At 56.9% G+C, this 12,215-nt stretch overlaps 1 protein-coding gene across 1 annotated transcript; it reads right to left on the bottom strand.

Annotated features, from left to right (window-relative positions):
• Window positions 1–7,397: 7,397 nt before the first annotated feature.
• HSPB1 (heat shock protein family B (small) member 1) lies at window positions 7,398–8,747 on the bottom strand. The gene is made up of 3 exons (XM_024571544.4): window positions 8,278–8,747; window positions 7,781–7,844; window positions 7,398–7,689 (listed from the first exon to the last, which is right to left on the bottom strand). The coding sequence occupies exons 1-3, from the start codon at window positions 8,642–8,644 to the stop codon at window positions 7,515–7,517; spliced, it is 606 nt and encodes a 201-aa protein (XP_024427312.1). The 5' UTR covers window positions 8,645–8,747; the 3' UTR covers window positions 7,398–7,514.
• Window positions 8,748–12,215: the final 3,468 nt, after the last annotated feature.

Genomic DNA, 12,215 nt, shown 5'->3' with positions numbered 1-12,215 from the left:
GCCAGTCTGTTCAGCTCCTCCAATGGTCGGCCTGTTGCTAGGGCTTTGGGTTCCTGCGTCACTATCTGCCTGCGCAGCTGCCCTTGCATGTTCACTTCCGACCCGGCGGCCCTTCTTCCACATTATGGCAGGCACATCCTCCTTTTTTAAACCTTGTCGCCTGGGTCTCCACCTTCCGCCCACCAACCTCTGTGTGCGCCTTTGTCATCCAGAGTAACCTGGTCTGGGCTCTTCAGGGCATTATAACGCCTTATAAGGCATTAGCGACATCTATTGGCATTGTCCGTCCATCGCTTTGGTCCGAGGAAGAAGCTGGTTTGGGAGGGCGGAGCCTCAGGCTCATACTGGGCCCTTCACACCGTGCCAGCACCCCAGTTTCCCCATATTAACTACCCGACCTGTAAAGTTTTGTGTAGGTTGCTCTGCTTTTTTACCTACATGTCTCCCATTCCAGAACCAGCCCAAGGAGGTAAGCATTACCCAGCATTACAGGGCACAACAGTTGGAAGGGCGCAAAGGGGGTTGCCGTCCTGAGTCTGTTGTGTTCAGTTACCTCAATCACTGGCTCCATGACAGGGTGCTTAGAGGGCAGACCTGCTGTCCTGAGGACCCCGAAGCCAGCCCTTGCCTCTCTTGACATTCAAGGTCCTCTGGCACAGCCAGGCCCCAACCTACCTCTAGCCCACCTGCTTCCTGGCCCCAGTTCACAGCCCCCATCCCCACCTCCTCTGTGCATGTGCTGTTCCCCCAGTGAATGCCCCTGCTTTCCCCACGCTCCTGGGTAGACGCTCATACCTTTGAATTGAATGGTGGCCGCTCAGGGCTTTCGCCCAGAATCACATGTCAGAAGTGTTAGGGAGTGCAGACACCCCAGTCTCTGCCCTTCTCATCTCTCAGCATAGGCAGGCATGCATAATCTGAGGTGTGAGAGGGGGGATGGGTTGCCTGAGTCGCAATAAAACAGATTTAGGACTTGAAGATAATTTTCAGTGGCTACTCACTGTTTAAAAAGATGAGATTTCTGCCACTCAGCAATTTTCCAAATGAAGGGCTGTCAGCAGAAAACTTAAGAGCCCAGGATTTGAATTCTCATCCCGCCATGTCCTAATTACATGGTGTAACTTCTCAAGTTCCTGAGCGTTTCAGAATGTCAGTTTCCACATTTATAGAATGGGAGTAATACAGTCTACCTCATAAAAACACCTAGAATTGACCAGGTACTTAATGTGCTTAATGACCAGATAGTGTTCTGAAGGCTTCATAGGTATTCATTCATGTGATCAGCTTCATTTTGCAGAGGGAGAAACTAAGACTTGCCCAAGATCCCACAGCTAGCAAGTGGACCGATGGGGATTTGAACCCAGGCAATTCAACACCAACAGCCAAGAGCAGAACCACAATCCTGTTCTGCCTCTAAGAAGTATAGGGTTGCTATGAGAATTTAATAAGCTAAGGAGTGATTGGCAGCTAGCAGGTGCCCAGTACATGCCAGTTGTGATTAATAACAGAAACACTGGTCAGTACCTCTGCATCAGGGTGGGGCAGGGGCTCTGGCTCCGGGCCTTGGCTGCCAGACCCTTAAAGGCAGAGGCAGGGGGGCAGCCAGGAGAGTGAGCTGGGTCCTCCAGGAAGGAAGCTGGAGGGCTGTCAGAGACTGAGGCCAGAGCAGAGAAAAAGGCATGGTAAGTGCCAGGCTGGGACAGGGAGGTGTCAGTATTTTCCAAGACCAGGTCGCCTGCCCCAATTTCTGTGCTGGGCCTGGCAGGACCAGAACCTGGGCAGAGCTTCTGGATGTCTCTGTAGAGCACCAGGGGGCAGTCACTGTCCTGGCTGGGCCTAGAGGAAGGGAAGGGGCAGGGTGAACTCTCATGCCCAGCCTTAGGGCACCCTGCAGGGGGCAGTCTCAGGGCTCGCCTTGGTATTGTTCCAGCCCCCAGGCAGGGGGCCACGGCTTCATTTCTGGAGCTGGCCGGTACAGTCTGAGGCCTGAGCTGGCCAGGCCTGTTGCCTGCTCGGTGGGGATTGATTATTCCTCCTCCTGAGCACTCTTCCTCTCACCTGGAGACCACGGCCTTGGGGCTGCAGAACCCCTGCTGAGGGATTGGCCTGTGGGACCACTCACGGGGTTCAAGGCTTTAAGGCTAGTCAGGCGGAGGGAAGAGGGTCTTTGGGACCTTCAACAGGGCCATTAAGGGCATTGTAAAAGGGTAGCTCTGCAACCATGGGTCAGAGGGGTGCACTTGGTGGGGAGAGGGCACAGTGACCTCTCTGGCTATTCATTCACCTAAGTTCTTAATCTCCCTATCCTATTCTCCCTTCCAATTTGAACACAGACTTTTTAGAAAAGATTTTATTTATTTATTTTTAGAGAGAAGGGAAGGGAGAAAGGGAGAGAAACATTAATTGGTTGGTTACCTCTCACACCCGCCCCAACTGAGGACCAGCCCACAACCCAGGCTTGTGCCCTGACCAGGAATCAAACCCATGACCTTTTGCTTTGCAAGGTGATGCCCAACCAACTGAGCCACGCTGGTCAGACTTTTGTAACCATCCCTAGGCAGACTTAAAGGACTCAGGATCTCATCTTGTAGAGGGGTAATGATGTGAGAAGAAAAGGGTTACCCAGACCTGCCCTGGGGTCAGGTCCAAGACCGAAGCCTTCCTCATGAATGGCCCTTGTTGGTCCTGCAGAGAGCTATCCTCACCTCCTTGGGCACCCCTGCTACTTTGGCCTGCCTACCATTGTTAGGGAGCTGACCCTGGGCAGCCCCCAGTCTTCATGATTTCCCCTTGATTCCCATTCTGTACCACACCGTCAGGGCGGGAGGGGCCTCAGAGGCCGCCCACATCCCTTAGAATGGAAACTGAGCTCAGAACATGGCTGCGCCCCAGTTCATGCCTCCTAAACAGAGAGCTGCTCCTGTCCCCTCTATTATTTAGTCCGAGCCTTCCTGGCAGGTTCAGGTTCCGCCCTGCTAACCCTGGGTGTGGGTGTTACTTCCTTGCACTGAGGCAGGCCTTGGCCACCATTGCTGCATCTTGACCCACCCGCTGCCACCTTAGGCTGGGCAGGGTGGAGTACCGGACTGGTAGGTGAGCAAGGCTGGAGGGGAGGGTGGGAGGGGAACCATTATGCTGTAGGGAACCCTCCCACAGTGGGGCAGTTTTCCCTAGGGGCTCCAGATACAACCTTTTCTCTCTGGACAGGGAGTAGGGCGTCCCAGCCCTCAGTCTGCCCCTCGGTGGAGAGGGAGGTAGCAGTTGCTCGTGGAGGCTCTTCCACCTCCATGTTCCTGCTTGAGGTCATCCAGTGATTCTGCTATTGATCCGGAGCTGTCCCTTCTTAACTAACTCTGGGATTCCTGGCACTTTTCATGCTGCCAGCTCTCCCAGCACAACCAGCAGTTGGCAGAGCTGTCTAATAAGAAGCCCATGAGAATGTGGTTCATCCTTGGGTGGCAGGGTTGTATATATACGGTGAAGTCCAAAGTCACCCGGCCAGGTGGAGGAAGAGGAGCTGGAGGACCCAGAGCCCTTGACCCGGAGGATTGTGCCAGGCATGGAGTGAGTTCCTGCTTACTGGTAGGTCTCCCCCAGGGGACCCCGTGTTCCCTCGGGCTGGCACACAGGACATTGGTTGATAGACAGACGGTACACGCTTTGGGGGTGGGGGGCCTATGGCGGGCCTCCTCCACATTCACTGGGGCTGCTTCCCTGGGATAGTCGCACGAGGGCAGGGCTCAGCCCCCATTTTACCTAGTGCCCAGTTCTGGCTGAGACCGGTGCAGCTTGCCTGGTTGCCCTCACCCATGTAGCCTCCTCCCTCTCCTTTCCTGCTTTGGCTCTGGGAGGGCAGCTCCTTGCTGCTGTGCATATCTGAGGCTGGGGCCAAGCCCTGAGCTCTGGGGTGCTGCCCCAAACCTCAAGTCCCACTGTGTGCATGTGGAGGTGGGGTGGGGTGCAGGGAGCCCAATGGAAGGCCAGCACATAGGACCCTGACCAGCTTGATTCCTGCTCTGTCCTGGGCTCTGCCCCCAGGGTAGGGCAGGGTAAGGCAGGGTAGGGCTCGGGTGGCTTCCAGAAAACCAAGGGGTCTGGGGTCTCTGTTAACCCAGTGGTCAGTTCCTGGCCAAGGGCCCCAGTCCCGCCTGACCTTCCTCTCCTTATTCCTTTGGTTGCCCCTCTCCCATCACAAAGGTTCTCCAGCCACACCCTTTGGACCCAGCACTGAGGACCTGCAACTTTTGCCTCCCACTCTGCAGCTGGCAAAGCCTTAGGAGGCTTCTGCAGCAGGAAAGACGATGGTACCTGGAAACAATCCCCTCAGCCAACAGCCAAGGTCTGGGGTCTGCTCGACCTTACAGAGACAGTGTGGTCAGCAAGCTCCGGGTCAGGACCCCTCAGCCTCAGCAGATCCCCACCTTCCCCTACCCGCTCCCCACCCCTCTACCTCCAATCTGTCACCGCACACTGCAGAGCCTGCTGCTGCCACCTCAGGCACCTGTTTCTTTTCCCCCTCTCCCTGGCAGGACCCATGTCCACTGCATCTCAGCAGCACGTTGCCCCCTGGCAGCACGTGACTCCTACCAGCCACTCTCCTTTAAGATACGGAACGTGTTTCTAAAGCAGAGATGCTTACACCCTCGCTGATGCCACAGCCTGCGAAGCATGGCCTGTGCCCTCCAAGACAGAGCCCCGCCACCCTCCCTCATTTGCCCTGTCTCTCTCCCTCCACTTGCTGCTCCTCCTCCACCTGAACATGCCATCCTTCCAGCCCTTGCCTGTGCTATTCCACCTTGGTTATCACACAGGGGTCACTTCTGGAAATCCCTTTCCCCCACTCCGCTAAGACTCCACAGCACTCTCCAGCCCGTCTCTGATGCATAATGCCACTTGTCACTGAGCTGTTTCCTTCCCTCGCACCCTTGAGAGCAGGGACTTGGATCGACTGGTTGGGTGCTGGGCCAGAGGAGGTGCAAACAGGGAGGGCAGATTTCACAACTGGGAGGGAGAGAGGAAAGGAGAGACCAGGGAATCAGCCTGGAACTGAGGGGGGCTTGTGCACCTTACAGATCTCTGGGAGAGCCGGCACCAGCCAGGGGTGACCAGCAGCCAGAGAGACCTGAGGTCCTCAAGGGAGCCTTCCTCATCAGCCTGGAGCATGGAGCATGGCTCCTCAGACACCCTGCGGCTGAGCAGAGGGGCCTAGATGCTAGCAGTCACCAAATCAAGGCCAACATCTGAATCTGCAGACTTAAAGGACATCAGAGGCCTTTAGAGAAGGACCCACTGAAAATCAGGGAAATGCCTAGAGAGGCTTGGAACTGCTCTTGTGTCACAGCAGTGCAGGGACTCACCAGGTCTCCCAAAGCCTGGTGCCAGCCCTCCCCAGTGGAGACCCCAGCCTGAGCCAGCCAGCCCTGTCCACTGTGCCCAGAGGTGCCGCCCCAGATCCCACATATTCCAAGCTGGGCTCTGGATATAGGGCCATCCCACCTTTTGTATAGCTCAAGGAGGCTACAGGAAGATGTCTACCTGTTTCCTCCTTTCCTACATTAGCTTCCCATGGAACCTGGGGCCTGTTTCCTGCGCAGGGAGTGAATTCCTTCCCTCCCACGCAGCCCGTGCCTCTGCTGTATGCCACATGGTAGCCTGAACCCTAGGGACTTCAGAGCTGCCGACCTCAGACCCCACTCCTATAGCACTGGCGGCACCCCAGGCGCTGACCCCTGCCTGCCCCGGGACCATGGCTCTGGACTCCGGGCCTGAGACCCCTAGAAGCTCTCTCCAGGCTGTTTTGCAGCCTGGCTGCCTTGAGCAGCTACGTGGTCCCTGGGCTCGACTGCATCCCTGCCCTCCTCTTCCTGAGGTCCCACCAAGCCTCATTTGCAGCCCTTTAAGCAGTGGAACCCCACCCCGCCCATCCTTCCTGTCTGAGCTCACCTGCCCTCCCATGCCCGTGGCCACACAGATGTCCCTTGCCCCTCCAGGGCTAGCTGTGTGGACGAGGGCAAGTTTCTTCACTTCTTTGAAGCTCGCTTGTGCCCAGTTAAGCAGGACTAACCGGACCTCTTCCTAGGGCTGATGTGAGGATTACCTTGTCAAAGGCTTGGCGTCAGCTTTCCCATACTTCAAGGGCACTGGCAGCCTGGCTACAGCTCTCTCTGACAGGTGGGAGGATGAAGCCACACCGCTGAGGCCGGGGCCATCCCACTGCCGGCTACAAGGTTGCTGGTGCTCAGAGCAAGGGCGAGAACTACACGGGCTGACTCTGGGTTGTGGCCACAGGAGCATGGAGGTGTCCAGGATACACCTGAGATGTGGTGTGTGTGTGCCTGGAAGGAGGATGGCAGATTTAGGAGACTGGAGCTTAGGAAATGAAAGGTGGAAGGGTAGGTTCAGCCCCAACCTGTGCTGCCAGCTGCTCCAGCGCAACAGTCCTGGGTCCATGTGTTTATTTTCCAGTTGGCTTCCCTCCAGGTCTGGTAAGGCCTCCGAGGGCTGAGGCCTGCTTTGGCTTTATTCCTGCTCCATGTTGTGGAATCCCCACAGGGAGCCTGCCCCAGAGACGCGCAATGAGGAGGCTGGGCAGCATCAGGGGCAGTGCTCCCTGGGACAGCAGGGCTGTGGGCTTAGAGAAGAGTGCAGGAGTATCCCGCAGGAGTATCCCGCCACAGCCTCAGGCCCCGGCACCTTGTCTATGGAGACAGTGTGTGGTCTCTCAAAGTCTGGAGCACTTGAGACTGCGCTCTGAAGCCCCCATCTGCTCTCTCCCTCTCCCAGGCGCCTCCGGACCCTCCTGGGGCCAGGTAAGAGGCGGGTGGGTTGGACAAGGGGACCAATGGGAGGGCCAAGGTAGGTGTGACTGTTCCTGCCCCACCCTGTCAAGGTCTTTGCCTCTCTTCCTCAAAAACCTAGTCTCACTCTCTGGCGGCCACCCTCAGGCCTGAAGGCCCAGGGCCCATCCTGCATGCATAAGCATGGGGGGAGGGAGAGTGGGTCCTCTGACTAGGCCCACCTCCCCTCAGAAAGTCAGCACACCTCCCATACATGGTCCTGTCCCTCTCTAGGAGGATGACAAAGTTATGATGAAGTCAGTAATAGCTCCCAGAAGTTCCCTTCCCTGAGCCCTGCTGTCCCCTTCCACCTGACCCCAGCCTAGGTGTCCCTGATTACCCAAGCCTGGGGTTTTAATTGCTGGTTGTAATCATTCCTTCTCTCTTAATGGACACTGGGCTGCAGAGCAAGGCTGAGTCCTGCGATGGATACCACTGCATTCACAGGGCCCAGCAGGGGGCTTGGCACACAGCAGGCCCTCAGCAAGTGTGAGGAACCTGTGAGCCAGCAAACGGCACCAAATCCCAGGGCTCCACAAACACCAGGGTCTGAGACGGTGGTAGGCAGTTGCTTTGAACTTTATTTGAGAAAAGCAGAACATGTATCAAAAGAGCGTACAGGCTGACGGGCAGGGACGGCCCGTGATTGCAGGTCTAAGGCCTTTACTTGGCTCCAGGCTACTCAGACTTCCCAGCTTCTGGGCCCCCAAGCTGGGCACGAGCCTCAAAGGTGACAGGGATGGTGATCTCTGCTGACTGGTTGGCTGGCTTGGGCATCGGGGCCTCCACAGTGAGTGTGCCCTCAGGGGACAGGGAGGAGGACACCAGGGTGGGGTCCACACCAGGCGGAAGCCTGAAAATGCAGAGAGAGAGGACAAGAGTCACATACAGTTAAGTCACTGCACCCTCCTCCCGGCCCCCCAACCATCTGGCCCAGGACTCACGTGTATTTCCGAGTGAAGCACCGGGAAATGTAGCCGTGCTCATCCTGTCTCTCTTCGTGCTTGCCTGGGAAAGGGAAGGTCGTCAGAGTGTGTGCGAGGGGCCGCCTCTCAGGCCAGACTACATACAAACACACCCCACCTGGTGGCCTGGATTCACGGTGGACCCAGACTGGTGGAGGGATTTGGGGGCCCCAGACTGTCCCAGGCCCTCATAAGTTTCTGGAAAGTTTGGTTGCCTGGCGCACACGCCCCCTCCACTGACCGGTACTGGGCAGGAACGGCTCTGGGGAACCTGATTATTGAGGCGAGCCGGTGGCTAGGGAGGCGATCTCCCCTGGAAGGGCGGTTCTTCCCCTGATAGAGCGATTATTTAAGGTCGAAAGGTCCCTTAGCTATCCGCACCCCCTATTCTGGAGAAAGGGGCGCAGACCCGGGGCAGGGCCAGGCTTCCCGCCCTGCCAGCTTAATCCCCGCAGGGTGGGGGTGGGGGGGCTCACCGGTGATCTCCACCACACCATCCTTGGTCTTGACCGTCAGCTCCTGGGGGGCGAAGTGGTTGACGTCCAGGGACACTCGCCAGCGGTCCACCGTCTGCTGGATCTCCGAGATGCCGCTGCTGAGCTGCCTGTTGAGCGCGCGGCTGTAGACGGGCGCAGCCACTGCCCGGGAGCCCTCGCCGGGGGCGGTCAGCGGGCGCACGTAGCCCGGCCAGCCGCTGTGGCTGAACAACTGCGACCATTCCTCTGGCAGCCGCGGCATTCCGAAGGCCTGATCGAAGAGGCGGCTGTGGATCGGGTACCAGTCGCGGAAAGGGTCCCAGCTAGAGCTCCGCAGGAGCGAGAAGGGAACGCGGCGCTCGGCCATGCTGACTCGGTTCTGTGCTTCTGGCTGAGGCTCCGAGAGATGTTTGGCGCTGGCGCCAGCCGAGCTTTTAAAGGGCTTCAGCCGGATATTTTTAGCAGGCGGTGCTTCAGTTCTCTATTAACGGCAATGACTAGTTGTGGCAGCTCCTCCCCCTGCATACCGGGGAGGGGGCGGGGCGAGGAAGGCTCTACCCACATCTGGAAACTTCTCTGGTTCGAAAAACACAAGCGACTGAATCGCTGATGCTGATGCAGTGCCCACTGCTGGACGCTCGCAGGCCTGGGCGCTAACGCACTGGACTGCTACCTGTGGACCGTCTCGCCCTTTTGTCCCGCTGGACAAAGCTGAGAGAGGTCGAGCCACTTGTCCCAGACCGCACAGCTAGAACCAGATTTGAACCACAGGGTATATGTGATATAACGTCTTGTAAGAAGCAGTCTGGTGTGGTTTTTAGGGGTGTGGACTGTAGAGCCAGGCTGCTTAAGTTCGCATCCTGGTTCTGCCTAGTGCGAGTTAGACTGTGTGCCTCAGTTTTCCCATCTGGAAAATGGAGATGATGATGATGATAACGGTTATGTCATCACGTTGGTATGAGGATTCAGTGACTTAATGCAAGCGCAGACTTTAGCCCAGGGCCTGGTATGCGATAATTGTTCACTAGTGTTACTGAGTACCGGAATTGAAGAGAGGGAGGAGGAAGGAGCGTACGTGCCTGTCTCTGCGGCAGTGGCATATGTGGGTCTGGCCATTTCCCCCTGCTCGGAGCAGTGGGGCCGGCCCAGAGGAGAACCCCCAGGTCCAGTGCTGAGAGGGAGGCAGGAGGAAGGGAGGTTATTGTCAATCTCTATATTATACCTATGTTATGAGTGAGGGAACATCACTAACACGAGTCACTCACACACATTTGTGTCTTTCCCCAATGCCAGGTTCATTAGGGGAGACCTCCCCTATAAGCCAATAGAGTCACACACGGGTCACACACAGAGAGGGGAGTTTATGCGAGCAGAGCAAGCGTTCAGCGAAAGTCCTGATCACCGGCGGCAGCGTCTGCAGGTGGAGAGGCAGACACCCCTCTCCAGCCAGGCTGCTACGGGGCAGCACATGTCCGGGGGAGTGGAAGTTCAGCAGGACTCCAGTCACAGCCCATGGTACAGCCAAGCTCAAGTGCTGCTGGGCGGTCGGCGTTCTGATTTCTTACAGCCCACGAGAGGCGGAGGTCCCACTCATACTGGTGTCCAGGTGGAATCCTTTTCTGAGCATTTAACTTTGTGGTTTTGGGCCTTCCGGGCCCCTCCTAAGGGTGTTCCCATTACCTCAGTCCTGACACGGCACTTGACGTAACTGTCACAGCAGACAGTGACTGCCTAATGGATTGTCACAGGCGTCCCAAACGCCTGCTCTGCACTTGCTCGATGCAACCTGTTTTTCCTCGAGGACAGGGAAGCTGAAATGCAGCAACCTCGAATGTAGCCTGGGCTTTGCCATCGACTTGCTGTGTGATTTTGGGCAAGGCCCCTCCTTTCTCTAGGCCTCAGTTTCCCTTTTTGCAAATTGGGGTCATAAATCCCCTTTTGTTTCTGATTCCTATAGTACAAAGGGGGAGGGGCTCCAGCTGGTACAGTTTGCTAAATCTTGCTTGTAGCCCGAGACCTGCCCCTTAACCCTACCTCCTACCCGACCACCTATGGAATCCAGGCCTCAATCTCCCACCTCTGGGAGAGAGGGTGCCCCTTGGCTCCTGCCACAATCCTGACATTCCCTCTTTCCTGCCTTCATAGGCGTGACCCTGGTCCAGCCTTCCTTTGCCCGACTTCTGTCCTATTCCCCCTCCTTTTCAGATGAGGAAAGAGGTTGAGAGCGACTGGCCTGGTGTCTCCCATAAGACACCAGCAGAGTGAGTCTCTTGCCTCTAGTGCTCAGGACTCTTACCCTCAGGGGCTCCTTCCTTGGAGTTCCCCTACTGCCTCTCTTTCTGAGACCCCCTCTGCTTGTTGGCCCTCTCCTGGGGCCGAGGCTATTCTCTGTAAGTTCTACAAGGGGCCTTGCTCTGTGCAGGACACGTGATAGGCTGGAGGCCAGACGGCAGGACACTTACCTCGATGAACGAGGGGCAGCAAGTGTCACGCTCTCTCTAAGCCTGTTTTCTCTTCCAGAGAGCAAGCTCCTGAATGTCTGTCTTTCTTACCCACTTGCCCTCCATCAGGGAAGAGCTGGGGCTGGGCCACGCAAATCTGAAGTCATCTCTGGAAAGGCCTCTGAGCACCCGGGTCTCTCTTAGGCCAAGGGTGCAAGGTAGACAGGACCCCTGACCTCTGCCCCACCTCCCTTGCTGGGTCATCACATCATGAGCCCAGTGGGTCATAGTTGGGAGCTACTGGCTACTTGACAAGGGTCTCAGCTTCCAGAAGCCGCAGGCCTTCACTCCTTGGCACTCCCAGCCCCGCCCGTCCCCAGCTCTATAAAATCTGGATTAGGTCAGGAGCTAGGGAGGGCCCTTGTCTGCCCCTGCCTGCCCACCTTGGCCCAGACCTGGAGCCCAGGCACCCCGCCCTAGAGGGAGCAGTCAGGTGTCGTCATGGATGCTTTCAGGTGCGGCCCAGCCAGGCCCAGCCATGCTTTGGGTGGAGGCTGCCTGCCTGGCTGCCAGCACTTTGTAGACAAAGGCTCCCTTCATAGCACCCTTCACCCTGCCTGAAACTAGACGGGAGGATCCATCCCTGCTGCCCCAGCCAGGAGAAGTCGTGCAACCTGCGGGGCGACAACCCCAGCACTCTGCCCACAGCATGTGGAGGAGGCAGAATGGAGAACTCACATTTACCTTCGGTGGACCAGTTCTTGAGGGACTCTGCCAATCACAAGGGAGGGGACATGGGTGTGGTGTGGGAGAACTGGGTTTTGGGGTTGGATGGGCTGGGCTTGAATCTGGGTGCTGCTGTTCATGGGCCTGGTGACCTCTCTGAACCCACATTTTTCCATCTGCAAAATATGGCTAATAATGCACCTGTCTTGCAGGGTTGTGGTGAATCTCAAATGCAGTAATGCATGTGAAGTGCCTGGTGCTCTTGCAGAGTAGTGTTAGTCATTACTGTGGAAAGGGGGCCTTTAATTTGGCATATTGAGACTTAGGCTAATGAGAATCCCCCAGTTGTATGCGCTTTACAGCATATCCAAGTATCTCATCAGAGTCCCACTATTGAAATGAGGAAACTGAGGGCTGGGACTGCCCGAGGTCACAAAGCTGGAAGGGGGTGTGAGGTATTGGAATTCTGGCCTCCTGATCGCCTGTCCCGCGGGGGACAGACTTCCCAGGCAGTCTAGGGAAGGCTGTGGTCTGTGGGCTTCTGGGTGCAGGGTGCTTTGTTCAGCCAAGGCTTGCCTCTCAGGACAGGGAGGGTTGGGCCAGACTCTCTGGGGTCCCTCCAGCCCTGACCAGATGCCCTTTCTCCAGAAGGTTGAACCCCTGAACCCAGGCACAGGGCTTGGCAAGAGAAGGGCTGAATGTCAGTCTCCACTTGCCCACCTGCCCAAATGTTCTTTGACAATCATCTGCTGTAGCATTCCAGTCACTGAG

The sequence above is a fragment of the Desmodus rotundus genome, chromosome 1, assembly GCF_022682495.2.
Source record: "Desmodus rotundus isolate HL8 chromosome 1, HLdesRot8A.1, whole genome shotgun sequence".
NCBI classification, from domain to species: Eukaryota; Metazoa; Chordata; class Mammalia; order Chiroptera; family Phyllostomidae; genus Desmodus; species Desmodus rotundus.
Note: the sequence above shows the minus strand (reverse complement) of the source record. Positions and strands in the feature narration are given on the sequence as shown.